The 27,313-nt window shown below is 38.4% G+C and overlaps 1 protein-coding gene across 2 annotated transcripts in view; it reads right to left on the bottom strand.

Annotated features, from left to right (window-relative positions):
• dip2ba (disco-interacting protein 2 homolog Ba) overlaps positions 1 to 27,313 on the bottom strand; it is a 59,542-nt gene that overhangs the window by 10,887 nt on the left and 21,342 nt on the right. For both annotated transcript variants that reach the window (XM_067370417.1, XM_067370418.1), the window contains exons 2-23: positions 11,315 to 11,386; positions 9,392 to 9,529; positions 8,772 to 8,897; positions 8,044 to 8,283; positions 7,601 to 7,750; positions 6,220 to 6,339; positions 5,031 to 5,228; positions 4,717 to 4,808; positions 4,517 to 4,627; positions 4,309 to 4,432; positions 4,096 to 4,205; positions 3,904 to 4,006; positions 2,913 to 2,977; positions 2,712 to 2,805; positions 2,464 to 2,583; positions 2,259 to 2,373; positions 2,033 to 2,172; positions 1,434 to 1,570; positions 1,257 to 1,337; positions 760 to 887; positions 562 to 676; positions 134 to 335 (exon numbers count right to left, since the gene is read on the bottom strand). In XM_067370417.1, coding sequence (XP_067226518.1) covers positions 134 to 335; positions 562 to 676; positions 760 to 887; positions 1,257 to 1,337; positions 1,434 to 1,570; positions 2,033 to 2,172; positions 2,259 to 2,373; positions 2,464 to 2,583; positions 2,712 to 2,805; positions 2,913 to 2,977; positions 3,904 to 4,006; positions 4,096 to 4,205; positions 4,309 to 4,432; positions 4,517 to 4,627; positions 4,717 to 4,808; positions 5,031 to 5,228; positions 6,220 to 6,339; positions 7,601 to 7,750; positions 8,044 to 8,283; positions 8,772 to 8,897; positions 9,392 to 9,529; positions 11,315 to 11,386 — 2,781 coding nt within the window. The remainder of the gene's footprint in view (positions 1 to 133; positions 336 to 561; positions 677 to 759; positions 888 to 1,256; positions 1,338 to 1,433; positions 1,571 to 2,032; positions 2,173 to 2,258; positions 2,374 to 2,463; positions 2,584 to 2,711; positions 2,806 to 2,912; positions 2,978 to 3,903; positions 4,007 to 4,095; positions 4,206 to 4,308; positions 4,433 to 4,516; positions 4,628 to 4,716; positions 4,809 to 5,030; positions 5,229 to 6,219; positions 6,340 to 7,600; positions 7,751 to 8,043; positions 8,284 to 8,771; positions 8,898 to 9,391; positions 9,530 to 11,314; positions 11,387 to 27,313) is intronic.

Below are 27,313 nucleotides of genomic sequence, written 5' to 3'. Positions count from 1 at the left end.
TAACTCTTTAAGAAAAAACTAAGGATGTTCCTTTGAATGATGCTTGAAGGTCATTCCCCTCATCAGATTCAAATCAAGGATCACATTTTCTGAGAAGTGGGACTATTTTTCAGGATTTTATATTTTTCAGTACCTGGTTGCTTTTGTCTGGGTTTTGGAAGGTTGGTCACACACGTATGAGGGCACATCAGAATGTTGCAAGGGTGCAAAGATCCCTCCAGGAAGTGCTGCTTGGCCTCGGACACATGAATACCACCCAGAGGAGTTTTGGGTAATGTGTTTGCAGGCACCAGCGCCAAACAATACAAGCCCACCTGGTGGATGCTGTCTATAGCCTGTGGAAAAGCATGCAGGGGCAAAAGCAGCAAGTCATGACACCTATTACTGTGAAATAGAGGGTCTAAACCTATAATGGCAACATTGGATATTGTCAATTTGTCATTGTATTCGGCCTCATTACATTAAGCCCGCCAGCTCAGGTCCATTCATTTCAATGACCTACTTTAGACTAAACTAAATCCGTTTTAAGTGAGGAGAGCAACTGGTTTGTTTGTGTATTACCTGTAGGACTCTACTCATCCACTGGAAACTGTCCTCTTCATTGGCATCAGGCCTCTGTTCTGCCACAATAACTATTCGCTCATCATAGAACACAGTGACGGAGAACACGGCAATCCTGCATATACGACACTTTTAAAATCACATCATACTTCCAACTTTAACTTGAATGCTTTTTTTTTTTTTTTGCGTCATTCGTACCTCCCTCGGTAGACGGTTTTGACTGGCTCCACCGCCAGCGCTGTGGCCACCAGGTCATCTGCATTGTGTCTGCGACCACTGACTGAAAGCAGACCCTCTATCTTCCCCACCACAAACACCAAACTTCCCTGAGGGCACAACGAAAAGTTTATTCAATTAAAGACAAATTACTGGTCACAAATCTCAGTAGCTGCAAATAGGCTTTGTTCATACTAGAAGTACACTACCAAAAGTATAAAAACAAACAAAAAAAAAAAAAACAGATTTTTTTTAATGTCTTTGAATTTATTTAATCAAATTTTTGATGATTTCAGGACTTTTTGATGAATAGAAAGTTCAAAAGAACAGCATTTATCAAAAAATGTATATAATACAAATATATATTATGGCTGTCAATGTTAACATGTTAATGCATGTGATGAATTCAAAATCCTTAACGCGTTAAAATAATTTAATGCAAAAATATAGAAAAACTATACTACTTTAGTATTACTTACCGGACCCACAAAGCCCAACAGTCCAGTGCGCGTAAAGGCAACGTCTCCTATAGGGGTTCCACCCGAATTTACAGGAATCACCTGCAGTCAAGGTCAGTGAGACATTGTTTTGAGTAAATGTGTGTATTCTGCATATTGCTTGCAGAATTATTTCTTTCCATGCACTTTTTTCCGTACCTCAAAAGTGTTCTTGGTCACCCCGGGCAGGCCGTAGTACATGGTGCCTCCGGCACGTGAGTTCAACGCTATCTCCCCAATTTCATCAGTCTTACAGAGCATGGGCGGCCCATCAGGCTTCACAATACACATCAGAGCTATGGTGCAGAAAGAAAAGACAGAACTGCTTTCAAACACAATGTTTCTGAAATTTACTGAAATCTTGAAATATTTAAATCTGAAATTATTAAATGAACTGAAATAGAACAAAAAAAAAAATCCAAGATTTAAGACACTTATATGCCTATACAATGATTTATATTCATAAAATATAATAATATACATTTTTATTATTTTTCTCATTATACTGGATTGATACTGACAAATTTCAAACAATGCATAAATGTGGTTTGGATTAGGTTCATAAACATTGTATATTGTGCATTATTTTTGTTTAGGCTACTAAAAGGATTTAAATCAGATAAACCAAAAAATTCAAGTTTTTGCTGATTTAACGCATGCTAAATTAGTTACCCAGTAGTTGTTTCCAATGTGGCAACTGGCTTACACCACACTCACATAATTTACAGTGAAATGTTCAAATGGTTGCAGAGTCTCACCTCCAGGCATGACATGTCCTACATCTTGCACGGTAAGGGCAGAATTCTTATCCTCTGTGTTGACCCGAATCACCCCGTGACTGAGTCCTGCCATTGACAGAATGGCCCTGGCAGGGAGCGGAGCGCCTTGAGCACCCGGCCTTAACACAAAGAGTGATTTTAAAGCATATCTATGGCAATTAAGTGTACAAATATGAGAAGCACAACTCTTAATACATGCAGGTACCTGCGGATGGCTACTGTCATGGCCTCAGGTGAGGAAGCACATGGGCAGATCATCTCAGGTTTCAGCCCATGAGACTGAAACACGTTCAGGAAGGCATCACATGAAGACACAGACCCTAAGATGGAAATATGGATCATTTATTTGCACTTACAGCCACTGAAACACAGAAATACGGCAATCTCTTTCCCATAGCTTGTTTACTTACAGGGATTTGCTCCATCAGCTACGATCAGCATGCGCAGGGAAGACAGATTCGTATCTTTCTGATCTCTGTGAGCCATCATAGCCCAGTGCAGATCTCTACATTTCACCAAGGCCACACGAGCTGTGCACACAGAAACATGAAAGAAAAAAAAAACATGAAAGATAATGTACCACAGAACTGTTGATTCTACATGATTGGCCATTAGCCAGATCACTATTATATGCATGAGATGTTGAGGATGTCTTTACCTTTGTGAACATGAACTCTCTGCACCCAGGACAGTGGACAAGCCTTCATGACAGAGTACGGCACACTAATAGTGTGGATCCTGTTCATGACACTCTGTAAGAATGCACAAACACGTGGAGGTTAAAAATCGGCAACCATGCAGGAACAAGTCTGTGAAACTGAAAAGAACACACAGAACTATTCAGAGGAATTGCACTCACCGCTAAAACTCCATGCCAAAGGCCTGAGTCTTTCTTGAAATCCAGGACATTAACCAGTGTTTCTCCTAAGAAAGATCACAGAAAAATATATTCTCTTTGAAAATAATATTTCTTAATTAAGAACACTATTACATTATACTATATTATACTACATTATAAAAACAGTGTATTTAAGAATTATAATAAGAGGTATTACATATTATAATGGAATTTCTATTATAATTTCAGTGTTGTTATTGTTAATTAAAACCATTTTCGGTAATTGAAATAAAACTGAAATATAAATTTTAGATGAAAAACTTACAAATCTGAAATGCTGCCTTGGCAACTAACTGAAATAAATGAGCTGAAGTTGAAGGGAACTAAAATGACTACAACTAAACTGAAATAAAATAAATGAAAGCTATATAAAAATAATAAAAACTAAAAATGACAAAAATAAATAACAAAACTTCTAAACCTTAACCTAAAAATAAAATGAAAACAAAAATTGAAGCAAATTCTAAATGTAAATAAACAATGCATTATATAATAAAACATATACTACTAAATTGACCACTAAAATAATAATACTAAAATAAGACTGATGGCAAATATTAAATCATTTCAGATTTAAATTTAAAATGTAAAATTCATATTCTAAATTGCATGGGCTGATAAATTGACAAGCCAGTCAACAGGCCAAGATAAAAAATAAATAAATAAATAAATAAAAACATTTCAAAAGACAAAGTTCACAATGATTTGAGAATCAATTGGGAAAAAATAACAAAGCAAGTCATCTCCAAATTGCTATTCAGAAAAATAATCTAATTAGTATAAATCTAATAAAAATAATTTATGACTAAGCACTGGCTATAAATTAATTTATCATCTCACAGCTTAATTCTGGAGCATTCAAGAGTTTTTCAGTGTTATGCTGTTGCTGTTGCAGTAACAGGAATATTTCACTCCATTTATTCCACAGTAGTAGTAGTGGTGTAGAACTCACCTTCACAGTAATTACAGGCCTGTGTTAGAGCCTGACAGTGTGTCAGCATGGAGATTTTCGACACAGCCACTCCCATCACCGTACCCTCCTTTGAGGCCTTGTACTGAGAAAGACACACACATAACATACACATCAGAGACTGAATGAATTCTTACTCGCCTAACACACATACGCTCACTTGCCCACACTCACCTCTATGTAAGCAGTGTCAGTGTTTGCAGTAGGTATGTGTGGCTGCCAGTCCTTGGAGGGTTTGGTAAGATACTTGGTATCAGTGACCACCCATTTAAGTCGAGGCCATCCTGTAAGAAAGCAGGTTAAAATGCCATTCAACAGCTTCAAAAAAGAGAAGTTTACGGTAAATTTGAGGAAGCTGGGTGTTAAGAAAACCAACAAGGAACTTACCTTTGAATTGCATTATTTCTCCATTCGGGGTCTTTGGAAGTCCTTTTAGACAAATTTCACTAGTGAGAGCAAGTCCCACACCACAACTGCCCAACAGGAAGCCTATCTGCTGACTTCCTGCATCCTAAAAATCAGATGAACAACTGTAAACATTTCAACAAGCTGATTTCATATTTTAGGGGTTCTTCTACTTGATTGTGTCTCATACCTTCCGAGATAAAGGCACCTCTATCGGGACAGGAATGACCTCGGCGAGAAGGCACCCATAAAAGGCCACCCAGAACATCCCAGGGTCACTATTGGGATAAACTAATGCCACCTAAAGGGAAAATATGGAGAATAAGAAATAGCCTTGAGCTGAGAGCAGTATGTGATTGCAGCGTGCCAAACACCGTGTTGAAAACTTACTCTATCTCCAGGCTTCAGAACTTGTTCATTTTTGGTGCCAAGTTTGTTTAACAGTGTGTACGCCAACTTTAGACTGCGACTCCACAGTTTACCTACAGGGATCAAGGGGTGACATGAAATTATTAAAGACAGAATATATTAAAAGAAATCTTCAAAATGTTCTACATCTGTGTTGCATTGAAAAAATAATAGCATATGGGTTTGGAATGACATGAGGGTGAATAAATAATTATATAATTTTAATTTCTGGGTGAACAATCCCATTAAAACATTGGAAAACTGCTTGTCCCAATCCAAACAGTAAGACATCTCACCATAGGTGAGGGTGTAGAGCGGTTTGCCAGTGATGTCCAAGATAGTGAGAGCTGGGCTCTTGGCCTGTGTGGCTCCCCAACGTGCCAATGCAGCCTGCAGAGCTGGAGGCCAGTTACTGACCACCCCTAATGGCTCCCCCTTCACTGGAATCATCTGTCGGCCCTCTGGCCTGGGTGTGTTGGGATCTGGCTGTGGAACTGCAAGTGGAGAAGATAGACATAGAGGGGTTCAATAATGCCACATCAAACATCTAATATAATCCTGGAAATAAACAAAGAAACATTATGTCATAAAATGAAGAAGAGATATTTACTAATTTGCACCAATTTCAGGTTAATATTAGGCCGTGTCCACCAAAGCATTTTTTCCAGTGGCTAGCGAACTTTTCCATTTGTTTTCAATGGCAGCGCCACGGTTTTTTAAATGCCAGGAGCGTAACGAGGCGCTGAGCGTCTTTTTCACACTCAAGCGCTGAGAGCTCTGCGTTTTTTACTGGTCGTCTCAAGTTGAAGAATGTTCTCATCACAGTGCTCATCACTGTCACTTTTTAGCCAGCCGTCCAATAAGAGTGGAGGAGTGGCGGGGCAAATACAACACAGGCCAACTGTCACAACATTCTTGCTGTACAATGACATCAACAAGCAGAGAATGGAACAAAATGGATAAGAAATGAATATTGCTGCTCTCCAAACATACATACATAGCAAGTAATTCCACATTGTGTCAACATTTTTAGTCTGAAACAAATTATCTGCAAAATCAGTTATAAGTAACAGTGCCGCAGATATTCCGTATCATAGCAACAAAGCGTCTGAACTGAAAAAACCCGCTGCGCAGCTGAAGCACTCTCAAGCGCTCACAGATAGGCGTTTTAAGCAGAGCACCTAGCGTTTTCAGCTGGCTAAAAATGCTTTGGTGGACACGGGGCCTTAAGGTAAATTTATGACATGTTTGTAAAGATGGACAGATTTTTTTGCATTGAAGCACAAGGGTCACTTTCAAATCACTCTGGAGAAAAAGATAATGAGGTTTCACACAAACATGTTAATTTGTAAATTGATTTTTTTCACTTAAATTGCTATTATAATTTGTAACAAAAATGTTTAAAATCAAAATAAAAGCATTTTCCATATATAATAAAAGATGAATCCCAATAAATGTAGTATGGCATCAACAATGGCTTCATACTTTCCACAATTTCTTCAGTGTCATCCAGGAAGAACTCGCTGAGTGGAGGCCGCTTGGGTCTCTTCAACGTGTTGAGCAGCTGCTGTATTTTGGTGGAGACACGACTGTGTGCTGGAACACCTGTTGACAGAGAAATTCTCATTCACCTGCTCAGATTACAGGAATATGAGCTGGTCAAAGGACACCATATGGAACAGACAGAGCCAAAACAAACATAGATGATTTAATCAGGAAGAGGTTTGTCACAACAGAAATCAACAACAAGCCGGAATAACACACAGAATCATACAGGATCAATTTGGGAGGACAAAACCACTGGGTGTCACTGCACAGCACTAAACACCCCTCCAACCCTACCTCTTCCTACAGTCAGATGGCATCACAACAAAGGAGGAAGCAAAACTTGTTAGCAGAAACACATGACAACGACTGTAATTTACTATCGCTCTGAAAAAAGACAGAGGAAATTATTTCTCTTGCTTATTTGGGAAGTGAATAGTGCAAATGGACACTAGTGGTGAACCAGCTATCACTTTGTTTTTGATTACTGGATAATGATTTTTCTTAAAATAATATTTAAAAAAAATTTAACAGCTGAGCTAATTAGAATGATTTATATTCAACAAATTTTTTATGAATTGTTAAGATATTTGAAGCTACTAATTTCCCTTTTGTTGGCCTGGAAACAACACATCTTAAAATTCCAGGTTTTCCCACGTCAGTAGGGATCCTGAATTGCTGTTATGGAAATGTGGCAACTGTGTCAAAAAACCTGTTTTCATTGAAGAACATACAGTCCTTAACTTCTGGAATCACAAAATGTGTCATGTGTCAACGGGTCTGTTCCTGTCTGGTTTAATGACCTACCACGCTCTATCTGAGCATTTTATTTATTTATTTATTTTTTCAAAAAAATGCTAAAGACATTTTTTGTCAACACTTGACTCAGTAATAGTAGTACTTTTTATTTATCTATCTTATTCTTCTTTTTTTTGCGATTTCTATTCTTTTTCCATTTGTGTATTTAAAAAAAAAAATTCCTTGCTACGAGCATTTTACTGACGAAACTGTGACTTCACACAGCACTTACATACTGTTGTACTCATGTTGATTTGATTGATTGCTTCTACTATTCTCATTTGTAAGTCGCTTTGGAGAAAAGCATCTGCTAAATGAATAAATGTAAATGCAAATGTTATTTATCAATACACCTAATTTCTGTTAATAAAAAAAATTTTTTTGAAAACAAGCAGCTCTTTCACTTATATCAGAAATACCAAAAATATCCTTGTATATTGGCACAATGGCTTTCAAGCTGATAACCACTTGATTTTTTGTTAAGGTCCCTGCATATAAGAGCTGTGTGTGATGTTGTCCGTACCGCCGGCAGTGTCCATCATGCTGGAGCGGCTCTGGCCGCGGCTCATGCCCTTCACTACTATGTTGGGTGGCAGGTCCGCTCTGGAGTTCCTGTCCTGAGGCACTGTGGACGGCACTGTGGATGTGACGTCAGGAGGAATGCTGCTGCTATCTGCAGTGAAGACACACAACAGCACAGTGATTCATCACGTGAACCCGTACACATGCTCAATATGAAGCACAACCGAACAAACAGGTTTGAAAAGTCAATATCAACACTGACTGATTTGGAAATTAAAGACTTGCATTGTTTTGTTTTGCCCTGACCAGGTCATTGGAAGTTAAATGGTGCTTGCGTAAGTGTCAGACCTATAGAACTGTAGCTCTTTTGTGTGTGTATCAGTGGTTGTCTATGATTCAGAACCTGAAACATGTGTGTACGTGTGACTCATTATCTTGCAGTACCTATGCGGGTGTGTGCCAGCACATCAGCGAGCATGCTGGTCTGCCCCTGGCTGTGGTTGTGGTTGTGAGTTTTGCCGTCTCCATGAGAGAGGGTGGAGGAGGCAGAGGAGGAGGTGGAGGAGCCCTGGACAGAGCGGTTGATCCAATACTCGGGACTCTGGAGATTCTGAGCCAGCATTGCACTGATTGCAGCCTGACGCCTGCGCAGGGAGCCCTCGTCCTCTGATGCCGATGATGTATCTGTGGCCACACACATATAACAACAGTTAAAGCAGCTATTAATGCACAGAAATAAAAACAAATGCTTACAGATAAAGACCGCAAAAGGCAGACACAAATAAATGATGAATCTAATATGATGTATTAGCAGTCATATTAAAATTGTGGTTACAGTGCAATAAATATTTGGCAAACATTTTAACATACAATAGAAAAGATGGAATTTTCTGACATATGTTTCAAATATCATCTTGATCAAACCCGTAAGAAACCTACGTTTGACTGCTAAAATAAAGCACTGCTAATGGTCAATAATGATATGGTCATAAATGAATACATTCCTAAAATATCACTAGAGAATATTATAATATTATTATAATAATTTTCTGGTATGAAGGCCAGGGTGTGCCCTAAAGGTTCGGGTGTGCCTGTATTTTCCGAGACCCTGCTGGTCAGTGAAATCTGGACAGAAGGAGAAGCAGAAGGCTTGTGGGCGATGAAGGACCCACCGGGAGGAGTGCAGTCTTCCGCAGGAGACTGGGCGAAGGCTGAGCGACGCTTAGTGGGCATGGGAAGGGCCATCTTCTCCTCTTTATGCCTGGCCAGAGCTGCCTGCACAGCCTCTGTGTGGATATCTAGCAGACGGACACAAAGAACGATGAGAAGAAGAGAATGAAGAGTACAGAAAGACAAACAAAGAGAATAACAATTACACAACAGCACATGACAAGAGGCAGATGAGACATCCAACAATGTCACCAAACAGTGACTGACTCATGTAAAGACAGAATTGTCTCTCTTTGGTGACAAACACATTACAGAGCTGTGTGTTCACATTTAGGCGTTTAGTAGCACCATGTACATGCCGCAACTACACAATCAAGGGAGAAAAAGAATCTTTCTCCACTGATGGCCTTTCATCAATTGTTTACAACCAATATATACATGAAAAAAATGGTTTTAAGCAGCACAAAATGTATTCACAAGAATATATTATATTTTTAAATGTATTAAAAAAAGAAAAGTTCATATAAATTTTAATAATATTTCACAATATTCTTTCAATAATCATTTTACCGACCCCAAACTTTTGAATAGTAATGTATACTGGCAAACAGAGTTTCCTTACCCGACCGGTAGCGGTCATCCCGCGTTCCTCCGCTGCGGTGAGCTCGGTGTTGCCGTGGGGCAGCAATGGGCACGGCATTAGGGCTAGAAGCAGGGTCTGAAGAATGGCCTGGGGTCAACTTAATACTCACGCCCACATCTATAAAGATCACAGCTCATAAATATACACAGACAGACATCAACAACAACATAAGGTACAATTCAGAAAGTCTCTGGTCTGTCTCCATATTAAATGAACACCTATTAAAGGAATAATCCACCCAAAAATGAAGTGAATTTTAAGTCTTCTGAAACCATACAATATATTTTAAACTTCTAAACTTAAGTGAATATTCACTGACAATCATACCCTTGATGAGCAGATTTGTTAAAAACAAGTTGTTTTTTTCCCACAGATGAAACATCATGAAAGGGAGTAAATGACAGCAACTCCATTTTTGAGCAAACTAACTCCTTAACCCATTAACATATTGGGTATAACATGTTTATGCTATATATATATATATATATATATATATATATATATATATATATATATATATATATATATATATATATATATATATATATATATATATATATACACACAATTTGAGGATGGGTTGACATCAGAAAAGCCACACAGGGAAAATATTAGGGGTGGAGATGAAATTTTCATTCATTACTCTGTACCTTGGAAAAATACCTGACACACTTTTAAACAGTGATAAATACTTATTAAAGATACTCTTAGCAAGTAGTCAGAAGGCCATAACATGTAAATGGTTGCAAGTTGATCCTCCAACAAGAGATCAGTGGATGGAAATTGTAAATGAAATATATTGTATGGAGAGACTTACATTTTCTGTTAGACCTATCTCTGAGAAATGTATTAAGTATTGGCATAAATGGATTGTGTACACAGACCATTGAGAATAGGTGAGATATTGCATGCCAAAGAGTGCATGGAAATTGTACTGTCTTGACTTTATAATGCCTATGATGACCCTTTGTTCTTTGTTTCCAATAAAAAAAAAGAAAAAAAAAAAGAGAAGCAACATAGACAGGGCAGAATCAAGCAGCAGGAGGTGAACTTTAACTTCAAAGCACTGAAATGGCACCTTTGAAGACAAAATGGCACATTTCACTGGAGGTTTCAAATAAGAACATATCTACGCAACAAATGTGTCTTAGACCCATTTCTGCTGTATCTGTAGGTCAGACCTATTGTGTAAACAACATGTCCTTGCAATTCAGTATGTAATGGTTCTTTAAATAGCATGTAACTATGGAACAAGGAAGTCAATGTTGAGGTCACTAAACTATCAAAACCCACCAATATAGTCAACTCACCTGTTTCAGTTCCTATTTCATGACTGGCAGAGGGCTGCTGCTTACAGGAAGCCTATGTATATGTTTGTGTGCGTGTGTGTGTGTGTCTGAGAAGGGCAATGTCTGTGAGCTGACTGATTGGAAAATATTGAATTACTCAAAGTTTCCAGAGAAGAAGATGGTTTACTAATGGTTGCTTTGGCCACAAGACTATGTCAAGTGTCCATTTTATTTTTAAAGTGCGTTCTCTTAATGAAGGGACAGATGGAGTTCTACTTATCACCACTAGGATGCAGCATGGAGCCACACATTTGCAAACAATACAGAAGAAAAAAACAAAATCTCAGATATATCATTTATGGAACTTGTGCAACATAATTAACACAGTGTGGCACACTTCTGCGTCATATTCTTCAGCTGGATTTGGTTTCCACAAACTAAACACAGCAGTAACCTAAAAACACCTTTATATCAAAAACAAAGCAAACTGTAGAAAATCATTAAATTGACTCAGATCAGTGTGATGATGGCATTGTTTGGCATGCAAAAGAAAAGAAGAAACAGACAGGAGGATGGAAATTAGCAAACAGGAAGTCTGTGTGGTGAGTCTTACTTTGGGTCTGTGGTACGAACGGAGCCAGAAGTTTAGCTCGTTTCTTTTCATAGCCTTTCTGCGTGATGTCACCTGTAAGAACGCAAAACAAGACACAAACATTTAAATATCTATTTGAGATGTGATCACGTGTCTATAACCACAAACTGAGCTCGTCTGTCTGTGCGACAACTGGTGAACAACAAAAGCACAACAAAGTTTCTCTCTGCGTATTTCATAATTAGAGGTTATTGCAAAAGCGAAGCATCCTAAACTATTACTCATACTTATGGTTAACACAAAAAAAGAAAGAAATGTGAAATGGAGGGGCCAATCTGTCATGGGGATTGGGTCCATCAAGCTCCAAAATGGCAAAATAGCACCATAAAAGCAACATTTAATTATTTTTTAATTTTAATATTTTAAATTAGCTTTTATTTTTCTATTTTCATTTTTCATTTTAATATTTTTGTATTATTTTAATATTATAATATTTATTCATATTTTAAATTAGCATTAATTTTCATATTTTAATTTAATTTTTTTTATTAATTTTGGGGCTTTTTTATTTTAATTTAGCTTTAATTTAATTTTTTGTTAGTAATTTTAGTACTTCAATTTATTTTATTTCAGTTAGTTTCATGTATTATTTATTTTATTTTATTTCCGTTTTAGTAAACCATAACACTACATAAGACAATTAGGCTGGGCGGTATGATAGTAGATATCGTGACCTTAGACAGTAGATATCGTTTTACTATAATTTATTTCACGCTATATAAATAGTACTACTTAAAGTTATATACGTAAGAGTGATAAAGAAACATGCATGTATAAGAAAATAAAGAGGGACGTGCTTGATGTTGAGCGCAATAAGCAGTGAAAAAGAACTCATTGCGGATGGTGCTTGCGCTGACTGGCAGAGAGTGCAGCAACAGCACTGTTAAGATCATTTAATTGCATTACTTTTAAAGGGTCATGAAACCTCAGAACACATTTTTTGAGCTGTGAACAGATATGTATAGGCTGCACATCATTGAAAACACTAAAGATACTCATTAATTTTATTTATAATTTGAAAAGCAAAATCGGAGCAACGTCACAAAATCGGCAAGTTCAGGAGTGCAGACTGGCTCCAGTATGGGCTGGTCAAACATGCTGACATCAACAGTTTCTGCATTTATTCATGAGAAAAAGCACATTCAATCCAATCAGTGAGCTGTAGTATGCGTAAGATTAGAATTGCGGTATTATGCATGAGGAAGTATCACTTCTCTTGCCTCTGTCTCTGTTGTCATCAGAGACATGGGTCGTATAGTTGTGTTCATTTCCTCAGTGCTACAACAAAAATGCATTTCCCTGCGACGCAACCAGAGCAGAAGTTTTGGTGCATGTGGATTGTTTTGCTGTAATCTACCAGCACAAATGGAAAATATGTTTGCATGAGATCGCATTACAGCGGATAATTCAAATGTCACAAAAGTGCTGTTCATCACCTCTGCGTTCAGACATGCGAGCCGTGTGTATGTTTCCCTCAGCACAACAGCACATGAGTGTTGTTTGTATTTTGCCCGCGATGCGGCCAGAACTGGAGTTTGAATACGAACACATCAAAAATACGATGCTCATATTCATTATTATGTATAATGAGTGTGTTGTAGATCTGTGTTTCATTAGTTGTTCTCTCCCCTCTTTCCCCTCTACCCTCCCACTTGTCCAGAGCTTTACACGCCCAGTTTTTTCAGCTCAGAGGTGTGAATGACCAGGCTAAAACGGGGGTTTCATAACCCTTTAATGAAGATGATTGTGTTTTGAGCGTCTGCGACTTGTATTTTGTTTCATTTGTGGCAGTCTGCATGTCGGCTTGATGAAGAGGTACTCAGCTGCTCATCTGCGGCAATGTGTTGCAGTTGCGCCACTATACCTGGCACCATATAGACTACAACACGCTCTCAAACATTATTTTTTAGCATTTTTGGGAGGAGTAAAATTTACATATGTGGTTTCAACAACCAGATGCATTTAGACTTCTTCAGTTTTGACTGGAATGCATCCCAGACCACCTCCTGAAATGGTTTGAGTGATCACATTTAAATCGGTTTCGAATGCGTTTCGGAGGGCATTTAGACCTGACTCTTTTCACGATCGGATAGCTATTCGATCAGAGAAAACGTATGAAGTAACCAGGTGTAAACAGGCCCTCAGACAGCATGCGATCACAAATTCAGTTCTCTTTTTAGTCTTATTGCGCTTGAATGGTCAGATAGGTGCACAATAATGTCAAAATGCCTGTCATATTCTTGTAAACAAAGTCGGTTATGTTTTAAAATAAATTTGAATGGATGTGGAAGTGGACAGCATATCTTTAAGTCTGTTCCTCACATAAAATCACCAGCTTCAGAAGAGCTGGAATATAATCATATTGAAACCTTTACAGTGCTTTTGAGTCATTTTGGAGCTTGACAGCCCAGATCCCTATTTACTTTCAAGGTAAAAAGTAGCCAGTACATTCTCAACTTTTCTCCTTGTGTGTCCAACTGAAGAAGAAAAGTCATAAGGTTTGAAACAACATAAGTGTGCGTAAATGACACAATGACAAAATTTGTGGGCTAACGGTTCCATAAAATTAAGGAAAAACAAACAGAACATGCAAAAAACAGAAGGCTGGCCATGTGAGTCACAATCACATGGATCCACCTCCATCCTGTTCAGTTTCTCGTTTCTCTTAAAGCAGTTTTTGCCAAGCCTACTACCATTAATGTTGTGGGTAAAGTCCACCCTGAGAGCTTCATCAAACCCACACGAAACACCTTCTCTCACTCGTACTCACACACGTCTCCCCTAATCTGTGGCAAACAAGTAGCTCCTAAACTCCAGTGACACATGGCTGGATGAGGTTCACACATCGTGGCCTGTAGAGAGTTTGAGGCAACACGCGTTACGCATCCAAATCGGAGCTAAACAAAACTATCAGTGACAGATCTGCTGACGACCACCATTTTTCCAGAGTAGTACAACCAGGCTACTGGTACTTTTCTAAACCAGATCTGGTCTGTCTAGAAGACAGCTGCCAGCTTCAGGTGATAAGATTACATACAATGGTGTTTATGCTAAAAAAAATCAACATGCAACATGTACTCCCCAGACAAAGGAAGTGAAAAGGAGAGAGGTCAGAGGGGCCAAGTGGGCCAGTTCTGCTATGAGAGGGGAGGGGGAAAAAAAAAGAAAGCAAGCAGAAGAGAGAGAACAGTGAGGCACAAAGACAGAGAGAGAGAGACAGAGAGAGATAGATATGCCTCTTTCTGTGGTTGTATGAGAAGGGACGGGCCGCGCTGAGTGCAGACTTCATGCCTGGTTACTCTCTCTGCTTAAGAATGTGGCCTAGAAACACAACAGCCCTTTCCTGCCCCCTCTGCTTAGTGTGCGACAGCTCATTCACACACAAAGAAACAATACCTTATTTAAACCTCTTAAAGCAGAACAAATTTTATCAACATGAGTTTAAATTTAGATTTGTTGTTTATTGTTACATTTTCTGAAGAAAAAAAAATTCTTATATATATATTTGTGACGCTCATGGCTGCCAGACTACCATCACAATTGTGTTCTAAGTAGATGTCAGGGTGTTGCTATGTGGTTGCTATGGTATTTCAGCTCAAAATACCCCATAGATTTTTTATTATTCAATTTTTTAACTGCCGTTTTTGGGGCACAATTATAAATGCGCCGATTCAGCGCGTCCCCTTTAAATGCTCACGCTCCCCGCCCCCAAGCTCGCAACTCTATAATACATCGTATAAACAAAGTTCACACAGCTAATTTAACCTTCAAAATGGATCGTTACAAAGTTTTCGTCATGCAGCATTTCAGATCATGTAAGTATAGTATTTATTTGGATGTTTACATTTGATTCTGAATGAGTTTGATAGTAGCTAGGCTGTGGCTAACGGGGCTAAAGCTAACATTACACACTGTTGGAGAGATTTATAAAGAATGAAGTTGTGTTTATGAATTATACAGACTGCAAGTGTTTAAAAACGAAAATAGCGACGGCTCTTGTCTCCGTGAATACAGTAAGAAACGATGGTAACTTTAACCACATTTAACAGTACATTAGCAACATGCTAACGAAACATTTAGAAAGACAATTTACAAATATCACTAAAAATATCATGATATCATGGATCATGTCAGTTATTATTGCTCCATCTGCCATTTTTCGCTATTGTTCTTGCTTGCTTACCTAGTCTGATGATTCAGCTGTGCAGCTCCAGACGTTAATACTGGCTTGTCTAACGCCTTGAACATGAGCTGATATATGCAAAATTTGGGGGTGTACATATTAATGTTGCGTCACAGTCGGTGTTATGTTGAGATTCGCCTGTTCTTCAGAGGTCTTTTGCACAAATCAAATTTACATAAGGAAGAGGAAACAATGGTGTTTGAGACTCACTGTATGTCATTTCCATGTACAGAACTATTTAACTATGCCAAGGTAAATTCAATTTTCAATTCTAGGGGATAGTTCATGGAAAAATGTAAATCATGTCATCATTTACTCACCATCATGTTGTTCTAAACCTGTATGACTTTCTTTTCTTTTGTGGAACAGAAGATATTTTGAAGAACAATTTTTGTTCATAAAATGCAAGGGAATGGGGTCCAAAACAACATATATTTTGTGTTCTACAGATGAACAAAAGCCATACAGGTTTGAGTGTTTACAACTCAATGCAGGACGGTTTACATGAAAGTATAATACTTAGGTTTAGGAATTTGATCAAATCCCTAACCCTAATTACAGCAACAATAATAGGGATGCTAGTCTTAGCAAACATCACTAATAAATAGCTCAAGCTAACAACACCGCACACACATACACACACATGTGTGAGAGTGTAAAGCTGCTTTTTGCATGCGGGCAGCGTGCTGGGCATATGGAGGGATGGCTGACTGGAGTCTCATTGTGTGTGTGGGTGATGTGGGAGACTGATGTAATGCTGGGAGGGCAGCTGGGTCACGCACACACACAGAGCAGGGTCTGTGCTCGCACAACAACAGGTCCGCACAAACTGGCAGTGCCACTCCAGCACTGAGGGAGCTTTGTGCCCACTTGCTCTCCTCTAAAGAGCTATTCTTTCCCTCCCTTTCTCACTTCCTTTCATCTGTTTTTCTACAAGTACCTTACTACTTAAGCATTAAGGAATCATGCCTACATGTAACTGATTGGCTGACAAACTCAAGAAAGTAGAAACTTTGGTCTATTGTGACGGCTGTGATGTCTCATACAAGTGTGTGTGTAAGGGTCAGCGCACAGGATATGAACATTACCCCACCCAGCGTGGCCTGCCAAAACTGGTCCCAGTGTATTCATGGGGAGGAATGTGCTGATTGGATGATGACCGGGGCCAACTGGCTAGCAGAAAGGCAACATTGGCCAAAAGGGATAGCTAGCCAGTTTCCTTCAGGACTCAAAACAGACTTCACACTGAACGGACACACAAGCACACCATGAGGGGCTCTGATGTGCGTGTTTCTACAAATACCTGTTTAACGTCCATGGTGTTATCTGTGTCAGTGTGTCAGCGCTTGAATTTACCCTACAAGCCTGTTAGGATCTGTGTGTGAGTGTGTTTACCATACACAAGGCTCAGGCAGAGCCAGTAGCAGAGGAAATGATAAGCTTGTGGGGCTTCCTGCTCCATCGGGCCCCAGGGTGACTGGAAAAACCCATGAGCACAAGGGAGGAAGTGCGCTCTCTCTCTCTCTCTCTCTCTCTCTCTCTCTCTCTCTCTCTCTCTCTCTCTCTCTCTCTCTCTCTCTCTCTCTCTCTCTCTCTCTCTCTCTCTCTCTCTCTCTCTCTCTCTCTCTCTCTCTCTCTCTCTCTCTCACACACACACACACACACACACACACACACACACACACACACACACACACACACACACACACACACACACACACACAAGAAAGTTAGGGCAAAAACAAAGAACCCGACTAAGAGGGTGCTGAATACCCCACCACAGGAGTGCTGTGTTTTTTTTTCTGTGGGTTGCTAGGCTTCAGCCTTCTGCGGTCTCTAAAATGAAGCGAACAGCCATGAGAAAGACAGGAATATAAATAACTTGCCTGATGATTTTTCATAAACTAGCCCATGTAAAACATAATTCCCATCAGCTAATGGCCCTCATTCCACAACGGTTAATCAGTTGCTGAGGTGATGTCCTCATTTAACTCCTACACCACCTAATAAACAAAGCTGGATGAGTGAAGGTTAATAAAGTCCAAACTAAACTGTAAAAAAATATTTTTGGAAGTTGTACATAAAACATAGGTTTATGGGGTGTTTTACAAGAAAAACCTATTTCAGTCGTTCGACTTAATGTCATGTTTAATTTGTGTGAAATTTACTAGCAATTTCTAAACATTTTTTCAGTGTATTGATAACTGAATTGTCATTGGAAACTGATGAATGATTTGTCATTGGAACTTTTGTTTTCAATTTGAATAATTTGTAGAACTGAAAAAAGGCATTCACAATGACCTGCAAAGATCTGCAATGAAAAAGTGACTGCAAGTTGTTCATTTTTAAAGAGAGCTGGGAACTTGAGACGACAAACAACAAACAAATCAATGTGGCAACTACCAATGGGAATGTAGACAATTAGGTAAGACTTTGGGCAGATATCAAATCGATTTGATTCACAAATTTTTAGAATGATTCAATTTGACTGATTCACAATGAAATTGAATTTGATTTGATTGATGATTTATGCATTTTTATAAATGCATTCTTTAAAATTGGAAAGAATTTTGTTATTGTCTTTTTTTCTTCCCTGTTGTGACAGATATCCAAGTGAAACGGCTTCTCAAACAAGGAAAAAAAAGTAAGGCGGGACCGGTAAAATAAAAGTAAATATAGGCTACTTAGTATATAATGAAGAGTGCAATGTGTCAATAAACAATTTAGAGCAGAAGTACAAAAAACAATTGATGCACTTGAATTGGCAGGTTTTGGAATCAATGCATCGAGAAAATGAGTCAATCATTACACCACTACAGAAAATGGTGCTCACATGATCCGCCTCATGATGCATGACACTTGCAGAACTCCAGTGATTTAATCGGTGTCTGTGTGAACACCCTTAAAAGGGTTAGTTCAGCCAAAAATGAAAATTGTCATTTTTTACTCACCCTCATGTCGTTCCAAACCCATAAGACCTTCGTTTAATCTTCGGAACACAAATTAAGATATTTTTGAACACATTCAAGAGTTTTCTGACCTCCAAAAGACAATTACCACTTTCAAGTCTGTAGTCAGATGGACTATTTAAGGATGTCTTTACTACATTTCTGGGCCTGGAAAGTAGTAATTGCGGTCTATCGGAGGTCAGAAAGCACTCAAATTTATTCAAAAATATCTTAATTTGTGTTCTGACAATGAACGAAGGACTTATGGGTTTAGAACGACATGAGGGTGAGTAATTAATGGCCAAATTTTAATTTTTAGATGAACTAACCCATTAAAGAGGGAACCTGAGTAGTAAAACTATCAGGATAGCAACATTTTGGAACAATAAACGTATGTGAGGAAGGGCTGGGCGATATATCGCATGCGATTGTCACGCGCATTTCGTCAATAAAGTCGGTTCCCTGATTACCGCTAAATCGCCATCACCTGCCTTCAAATGGAGAGGCATTTAATAGACAGAGCCGTAGATCACTGATTAGCCTCGCAATATCACGTTCATATCACAGATGAATCGGCTTCGATAATGAACGCGATATTGCGTGGCTTATCAGTGAACTACGGCTCTGTTTATTAAATGGCGCTCCATTTAAAAATAGCTGGTGATGGCGATTTAGCGGGACAATGCGCGTGACAATTGCATGCGATATATCGCCCAGCCCTAATGTGAGGCAATCTATATAATTACATACATAATTAAATAATGATAAACTGATGATAAACCATTCTAATCCTCTAAATAAAGTTTTATGTATTTTACAACAAAATACCTGCAAAGGGATGTTTGGGAACACTTGTACTTGAACTGAATATTTCGGAACTGGTTCACTGAAACAAGCCTTCCAAATAAAAGAAACCCTAAATGACTGTTCCCTACAGTGAAAGCACTCATCAACACTCTGTATACAGTTCAACTGATTTAAGAGGCCTCTTTATAAACACCCTCAAAAGCTGTTTAACAGCCATTCAGTGTTACTCATAAAAACACAGTGCCAGAAGAAGAAGAAGTAGTGTCCTAAAGGCAGGAACACACTGCTGCTTATTTAACTATGGCAACAATTGGGTCAAATTTAGCTGCTGATCCATGTCACAGGGTGCAGGGGTCAGTCCAAACGAATCAGCTGTTATTAAGGAAATGTGATGAGTCGGTGCGGATATTAACAGACTTAAAGGGCCCAGCTAGGCAGATGGAATGTGTGGAATTACACTTGCTAACACCCACGTGCACACACTCAACACACTTTAAATCCATATTTCATCCATATGGTACAGGGTTTGGTGACAGACCCGTGTTGCTTGAACTTGCTTCATTATTTTTGAATTAACACTATGATCAGTGTTGTAATTTGTCATATGCAGGTCTATGTGAGGGTGTTTGAAAGCAAATAAGTTGCAAGCTATAAGCATAATATATGGATGTGACCGCAATTTTTGGTTTTAGTAGGGCAATATATTGCCTTTTCTGTTTACATGCACGTTTGTTTATATAAGATTTCACCCCTGCCCCTGCGGAAGTCTGAGTACCTCGATGCGGCTGCAAAGGGCACTTTCACTTTCGTGATCAAATGGGCAGGGGCTCAGTTTTTAAGCTGGTGTAAGATGAGTTGTCTGGTGCTGACATCACTTCCTGCCAGCTTTCCCAACTATCTTCACCATCACCTCCGTGCCACATGCAAACCACCCGTCAGTGTCTGGTGTTTCTCATTTAAAATCACTCTACTCAACAGTGTGGACATCGAGGAGTCCATAGCACTTAAAAGGTAAAATGAGTGCAGCAGTGCCGGGAATCAATCTATCCTAATTTTGTTTGTGTGTCTGCAGTTAACTGAAACAAATAAGAAGGATTGCAGCAGGGATACACCATAAATTTCACCCTCACATGTAGTGTAATGACACTAAACACAGTAATCTGTGATCACATGAGGGGGACCAACCAACAAGGTGTTGATTGTAGTGGGTGATTTCCTGTTCTTCATGAATGGGCAACAATCTGGTCTGTAGCTTCTGGGGCGAGAAAATGCTCCTCATGGGCTGCGTAAGAGCACTGATGGAAAAAAAAAAAAGATTGAATTCTGACTAGAAAAATGAATAAAATCTCTATAAAGTCATGCCAAGTGATCATTGACCCAAGAGAGAAGTCACACCAAGTGTCTTAAAACCAAGTAGCTTCCAACCTAGACTGCATAAGTTTCTTCACTGTCTAAGTACATAGATCACTAGGTTAATACAGTCATAGTTTCTTTTAAATATAAATGTTCAGCACTGAAGACAGTATTTTTAGAAGACAAACACATTATGAAGGATGAAAAGTAGATAAAAATGAGGTGACCAACAGCCCGCGGTGGTTCAAGCATGTTTGGGGCCTGTCGGTTTTGCTGAGAAGTTCGACCGGAGCTGCTTAAATTCAAGAACTAGTACCCCTTTTCCACCAAGGCTATTTGAGTGCTGGTTCAGAGCCAGAGCCTAGTTTCAAATCAGTTCTTTGTCTTTCGACACACAAAGCACCAGCTCCGAACCAGGAAAAGTGGTTCGTAAGTAGCACCAAAACGTAGCTGGGCTAGAAGAACGAACCGCTTGCGTCAGGGGCTGGGGGCGGGGTTACCTTGACCAACAAGACATCTGTGACTGCCATTTTTGAAATAGCAGCTAATCGAGCTAATAGCAGCTTGATTGTAATCTCCGTACATACAAATTACGGCGAGCCGTGTTTGGATGTCGTTGTAGGTTCACAAAGCCATGAGAATCAACAGTAGTGAAACATCCGCAATTGTTGATAGAAGGCTTGTTCGAGATGCATCGGAGCAGCGCGGACCAATTCGGCGGATCCCGCGGATCCGCGGGAGCGTTTGTAGAGCATACGACTCCTTGTGCTTTTGGATCGGAGCGATGCATCTCAAACAAGCCTGGTGTGTTTGTGTTTGGCGCTGCAGCACTAGCTTGGCTGTGAAATATGAGACGTATACAGTGACGCAAGACCTGGCTCTGTGCTGCTCTCAGGCCCGTGGAAAGGCAAACCGGTTCTTAGAAGGCTCGTCAATTGAACCAACTCTGAACTGGCACTAGCACTAGCTCTGTACTAGCACCCGGTTCGTGCTGGTGGAAAGTGGGTATATGAGAGACTGAAAGAGAAAATAAAATGCTCTTATATTAAATTACAGTGTTTGTTGTTAACTTTTAAACCCTTGTTTACAGATTATTTTTGTTTATGTTTAGTTTGATAATATTCAAATATTTCTCATTTTAATGTAAATTAAAACCTTGCACTACTCAGTGAACTAGCCTATATCAAAACAGTATTTAGCACATAATCACAGTATTAATAAAAAATAAAATAAGCATTATTCCAATTATTCTTATATTACAAAATATTTAAATACATATTTTTATATATTATTTAAATATAAAAACTTTATACATTTTATATTACATAAAAAATATAAATCTAATAATATAATATATTATTAAATATTAATATGGCCAATATTGAATTTTAATAAATTATTGTTAATTATTATTATTGTATAGCATATTATCATAATATAATACATATTATAAATAAGTAAAAATTTAAATCTTATCTAATAATACAGTATAATACAAATATTAAATATTAATACAAAAATTAATCTGAACTGCAGCTGGACCATTAGCTCTAACGACAATTAGTATATGTGACTATTAAACTATCAGGCTGATTAGCCTTCAATATTGATGAGAGTGACAATCATTCCTGTAGCAGGTTGGTCTTCAGTCAAGCAAGTGAGATCTTTCATAGTTAGTGCACCAAACAAATCAATAAATCACACTGACCTTTGAGATCTGCTGGTTTGTAAAGCACACTGTTTAAAGAGTGGTGTCACTAGCTTTCAGCAGGCTGCCACTCTCCATCACAGAAGTGCTCACAGATGTGTTCCTGCTTTCAATATTTACACATCGAGGCAGTTCAACGGCCATCAACGGCTCCATAAAACCTCTGCAGTCGCAGTAACAATGAAACAACCCAACAAGCTTACGCTAGCACCAGGGGAATGTTAACTATTTAAACAACGTGTGAATTTAGCCACTAATCCTCTAAATAAACGAAAGTTTGGCGCACCTTTCCATCACATGGCCTAAAACAATATGTGTGAATGTGTGAATAGTATGATTCACTGTCGGATAGAAAACTCAGATATAAACACGTCATAGACGGAGGAACATCCACTGTAAATCAAACACAGGATACAAAACTGAGTCACCACACTACATGGGCGTTCACACTGACAGCGATTTGCAGTGACAAAGCATCTGCGAGTCATTCAGTTTGAATTCATTCAACATGCTGCAACTACCAATGGGAGGGCAGATAAAATTGTGACGTATACTTGTACAAAAAATAATAATAAAATGATTATCTATCTATCTATCTATCCATCCATCCATCCATCATGGGTGCTATACATCAGCTGCATTGCAGCAAATTTAGTTTAAAAAAAAAAAGAAAAAAAGTGTGTCAGTGTTTCAGTCTATTACGGACATGTCCCTATGGGGCTCCGGCCTCATTTAACCAGCTAAATCAGGACAATGTACCTTGGTAAGCTTCCCCAAAGTGACTAACAAACAGGCCATGCAAGGGTGTGGCTTTGGGAGACTTTGAGATCATGTGTGCGTGCGTACTTGTTCGTGCATGTGCGGGTTACAGTCTCTCTAATGCAGATGAACACGGACCCCGAGGGGGGCAGCTCTGTTGTACGGCCGTGAGAGAAACGGACAAGCCTGAACTAGAGCTAAACTGCCGAGGGTCAGCACGATTCCATAAATTCCCCTGGTCTCCATGACAAAAACATCAGCCCGTTCCCCAAACCACAGCATTCATATGAGACCAGACCAGATTCCACCATGAAACCTCTACATTGCTTTAACTTCTGCCAAACTTACTCAGTCCCACAGCAGTTCCACAAAGCACTTTCACAACAGTCATAATACACTGACAATAAAACAGAAACAATTAAACAAAGCTACATTCATATTATCACCATGTATGATGGATGATTCATACAGAAGCTGTAATGGGACTGTAAGGAGTTGATTGCTCCATTTCAAAACCTAATAAATGCCTACAGAGGCAACACGTTTAGGCATCAAAAAAATGCCCAGCAGACATAATTGTGCGAAATTCTGCTCCCTCCTAAGAAACATTGTTTTGTTCAAATTCTAAAGCAGCATCCCTCATAGGCGACTGCGACAAGCCCCGTGAAAAAAATAAAAATGACTAAAAATCATAAAAAATAAATTACAATGATAAAATAAAATAGTGCCTTCCATGTATATTAATAACACTTAGAGTATCACCTCACTGAATAAATGAAAATCAATTTTGAGTGCACTTTGCATGAGGAACGCAATTTGCCTATGTAGAGTTTCAAATCAGAGACTTGTGGAGTTGACATTTAAATGCTGTCTATATAATTAGGCACTGATGCAGCTCACTGGGTTTAAAACAGAGCTTATGTGTACAGTTCATCCAGGTTTGGCTGGAGTCATTTAAATTGTCAAGGTCAGATTCTAAGGGTCATAGAAAGGCTTCAGTGACATCCGTGACCGTGCAAATCCTCTAGCAGAGGCAATGTCATGAGAAAACTTGCGATTCTGCCTCCAAGTTGCTTACAAGTACATTCACAAATCCAGAGCACTCCTCTGCCTTGCAGCTAAGCCTAATCTGATATCCACTCACAGAAGTGTATCGCAGCAAAATATATACACTAACTAGGGGTGGGACAAAATAGCGATATGGCGATACATCGTCATCCTTCTCTGCGCCAAATATTGATATTTTAATTAATAAAATAAAGCGCTATAAATAGATGTCTCTGCTCAAAGTATCGCTACTTCAAGGCTTAGCTAATATAATACACAGCTAATATAACCCTCAAATGGATCTTTACAAGATGTTCGTCATGCATACTGCATGCATGCATCGGATCATGTGAGTATAGTATTTATTTGGATGATTACATTTGATTCTGAATGACTTTGAGGCTGTGCTTCATGTCTAAAGCTAACATTACACACTGTTGGAAAGTTGTGTTTATGAATTATACAGACTGCAAGTGTTTAAAAATGAAAATAGCAACGGCTCTTGTCTCCGTGAAAACAGTAAGAAACGATGGTAACTTTAACCACATTTAACAGTACATTAGCAACATGCTAACGAAACATTTATAAAGACAATTTACAAATATCACTAAAATATCATGTAATCATGGATCATGTCAGTTATTATTGCTCCATCTGCCATTTTTCACTATTGTTCTTGCTTGCTTACCTAGTCTGATGATTCAGCTGTGCACAGATCCAGACGTTCTGCCCTTGTGTAATGCATTGAACATGGGCTGGCATATGCAAATATTGGGGGCGTACACCCCGACTGTTACGTAACAGTCGGTGTTATGTTGAGATTCGTCTGTTCTTCTGAGGTCTTTTAAACAAATGAGATTTACACAAGGAAGAAACAATGGTGTTAGAGACTGTATGTCATTTCCAACTATGCCAAGGTAAATTAAATTTTTGATTCTAGGGCACCTTTAATAAGATTAGGGGAAAAATAAATGTAAAAAAAAAAATTCCCTTGGGGTAAATACCACAAATATGCAGATTTAAATGTCAAAGCTGAGTGAACACTGATGAGAATATTGCTTCAGTAAATTATATTTACAACACAAAAATCCATTTTTTTCCAGACAAGCAACTTTTTTTTTATTCGGACAAGTGAATGACAAGGCTTTTTAGTTGTGGTGCTCCTAAATTTTTGCTGGTGCTCCTAACTTTTTGAAGTTGGGAGCACCAGTGCTACCAAGTAAAAAAGTTAATTTCAAGCCCTGAAGAATGTTGGTAACCAAACAGTTGATGGGCCCCATTGACTTCCATAGTATTTTTTTTTTCCATACCACGAAAGTCAATGGGGTCCATCAACTGTTTTTTAACCATATTCTTCGAAATATCTTCTTTTGTGTTCAGCAAAAGAAAGAAATTCATGCAGGTTTGGAACAACTTAAGGGGGAGAAAATGACAGATTTTTAATTTTTGGGTTAACTATCCCTTTAAGTGCAAACAGAGAAAAATGACTAGGACAGTCACACTATGTCAGTATTTTGATGCTTAGAAAAGAGAACTACTTGATGAACAGACAAGTTACCACTTTTTATTCATGTCTGACAACCAGAATTGTGTGTCTGTGCATGCATGACATCTAGATCTTTTTCAAACGGAAAAAGGAGGTTTGATGTTGCAACCGAGTGTCTGAAGAGCTTTGTTTTCGAGACATGTCTGGCATGACAGACTGTGAAATCAACTCCACATCAAGTCAAAGATTCTGCTTAACTGCACTGATACCTGACCAAAGATTCAGAGACAAACCCGTCCAGTATGTCACAACTACAGTTGGGCAACACATTCAACACAGGCCAGTTAAAGTCAACCAGAGCTGTGGGTAAACCACCTCTCACACACACACAAAAAAACAAACAGCAGGAGCTAGTGATGGGCACATGTTCATCTTCTGATTTTAACTCTTAATTTCTGATTAAAACAAATATTTTAATACAATCAAAAGCCATTTTATTATCAGCTAATAAATAGCTATACATTTGAAATCCATGTTTTAACCATGTTTTACATTACCAACATTTATGGTCCAAAACATATTCAATAAGTATATTAAGACAAATGATTCTAGCTATGCAAGCTCAAGATCATGCATCAATTAAGCATAATAGAAGGTTATACTGTTTTTTGTTAATATCATTAATGAAATTTATGTCTGATAACTTATAAAATTAAGGAATAAAACATAAAAAAGTCAAATAAATGTTGCAATGCTTAACTGAATTTAGGCATTTCAACATTATAAGATACAGCATACAGCATATAAATGGATAAAAAGATTGATGAGAATGTTGAATATATGAGATGAGAAAGTCCCTCAAATTTAGGGATGGGCATTTTTCCAAAATATTGTATTCGAATATTTGGGCTCATAAAAAAACGAATGTTCGAATATTCGTTTATTTAAATGACGTTAAACGAGAAGGACGTTTTTGGTTTTTTTTTAATTCATGAAAATTTGTAACCATTTCTGAACAAGCTTACGATTAGGCAATATACACAACAAGCTTACGTTATATCTTAAACTTTTCTTTTAATTCAAAGCATAAACAATATGTGCAAACAAACAAACAAAAAAACAACAAAAGCATTTAAGCTCAAGCTGCACGAACGGGTAAAACGCTAATACAGCGCCAGTTATTGTACAAAACGTATAATAGCCTACACTTGAGTCAATGTTATCGTTTTCATATTGTTACACATGTTGAGAAAAACAATAATATTCACATGCTCGGGTGAGAACGAGCTACGCTGGAAAACGTTGCAGAAACACAAAGATAACGATAATACATAACGGTATGCGTTTCTAACAGCAGCACTTTGTGTTTTCTGTTCGTAATATCTCCCTCAACGAAACTTAAAGGAAACATATGTCTCAAAATCATTTTGCTATCAGATAATTATCTTCTCGGCTCACTCGGAGGTACAGCTGCTCTTACCTTTCGTGAATGCAGTGATGGACATCTTTCACATTCGATGTGTGTTTGGATTTTATGTGCTTTCTCAATATGGTGGTGATATTATGATAACTCGGTTTCATGATCAAAAGTAATTCCGTTGTGTAAGATCATTTTCATTTAAGTAATTCCAAACTTTGCGAGACAGATGACAACATTATGTGTCGATCA

The sequence above is a fragment of the Chanodichthys erythropterus genome, chromosome 20 (genome assembly GCF_024489055.1).
Source record: "Chanodichthys erythropterus isolate Z2021 chromosome 20, ASM2448905v1, whole genome shotgun sequence".
NCBI lineage: Eukaryota > Metazoa > Chordata > Actinopteri > Cypriniformes > Xenocyprididae > Chanodichthys > Chanodichthys erythropterus.
Note: the sequence above shows the minus strand (reverse complement) of the source record. Positions and strands in the feature narration are given on the sequence as shown.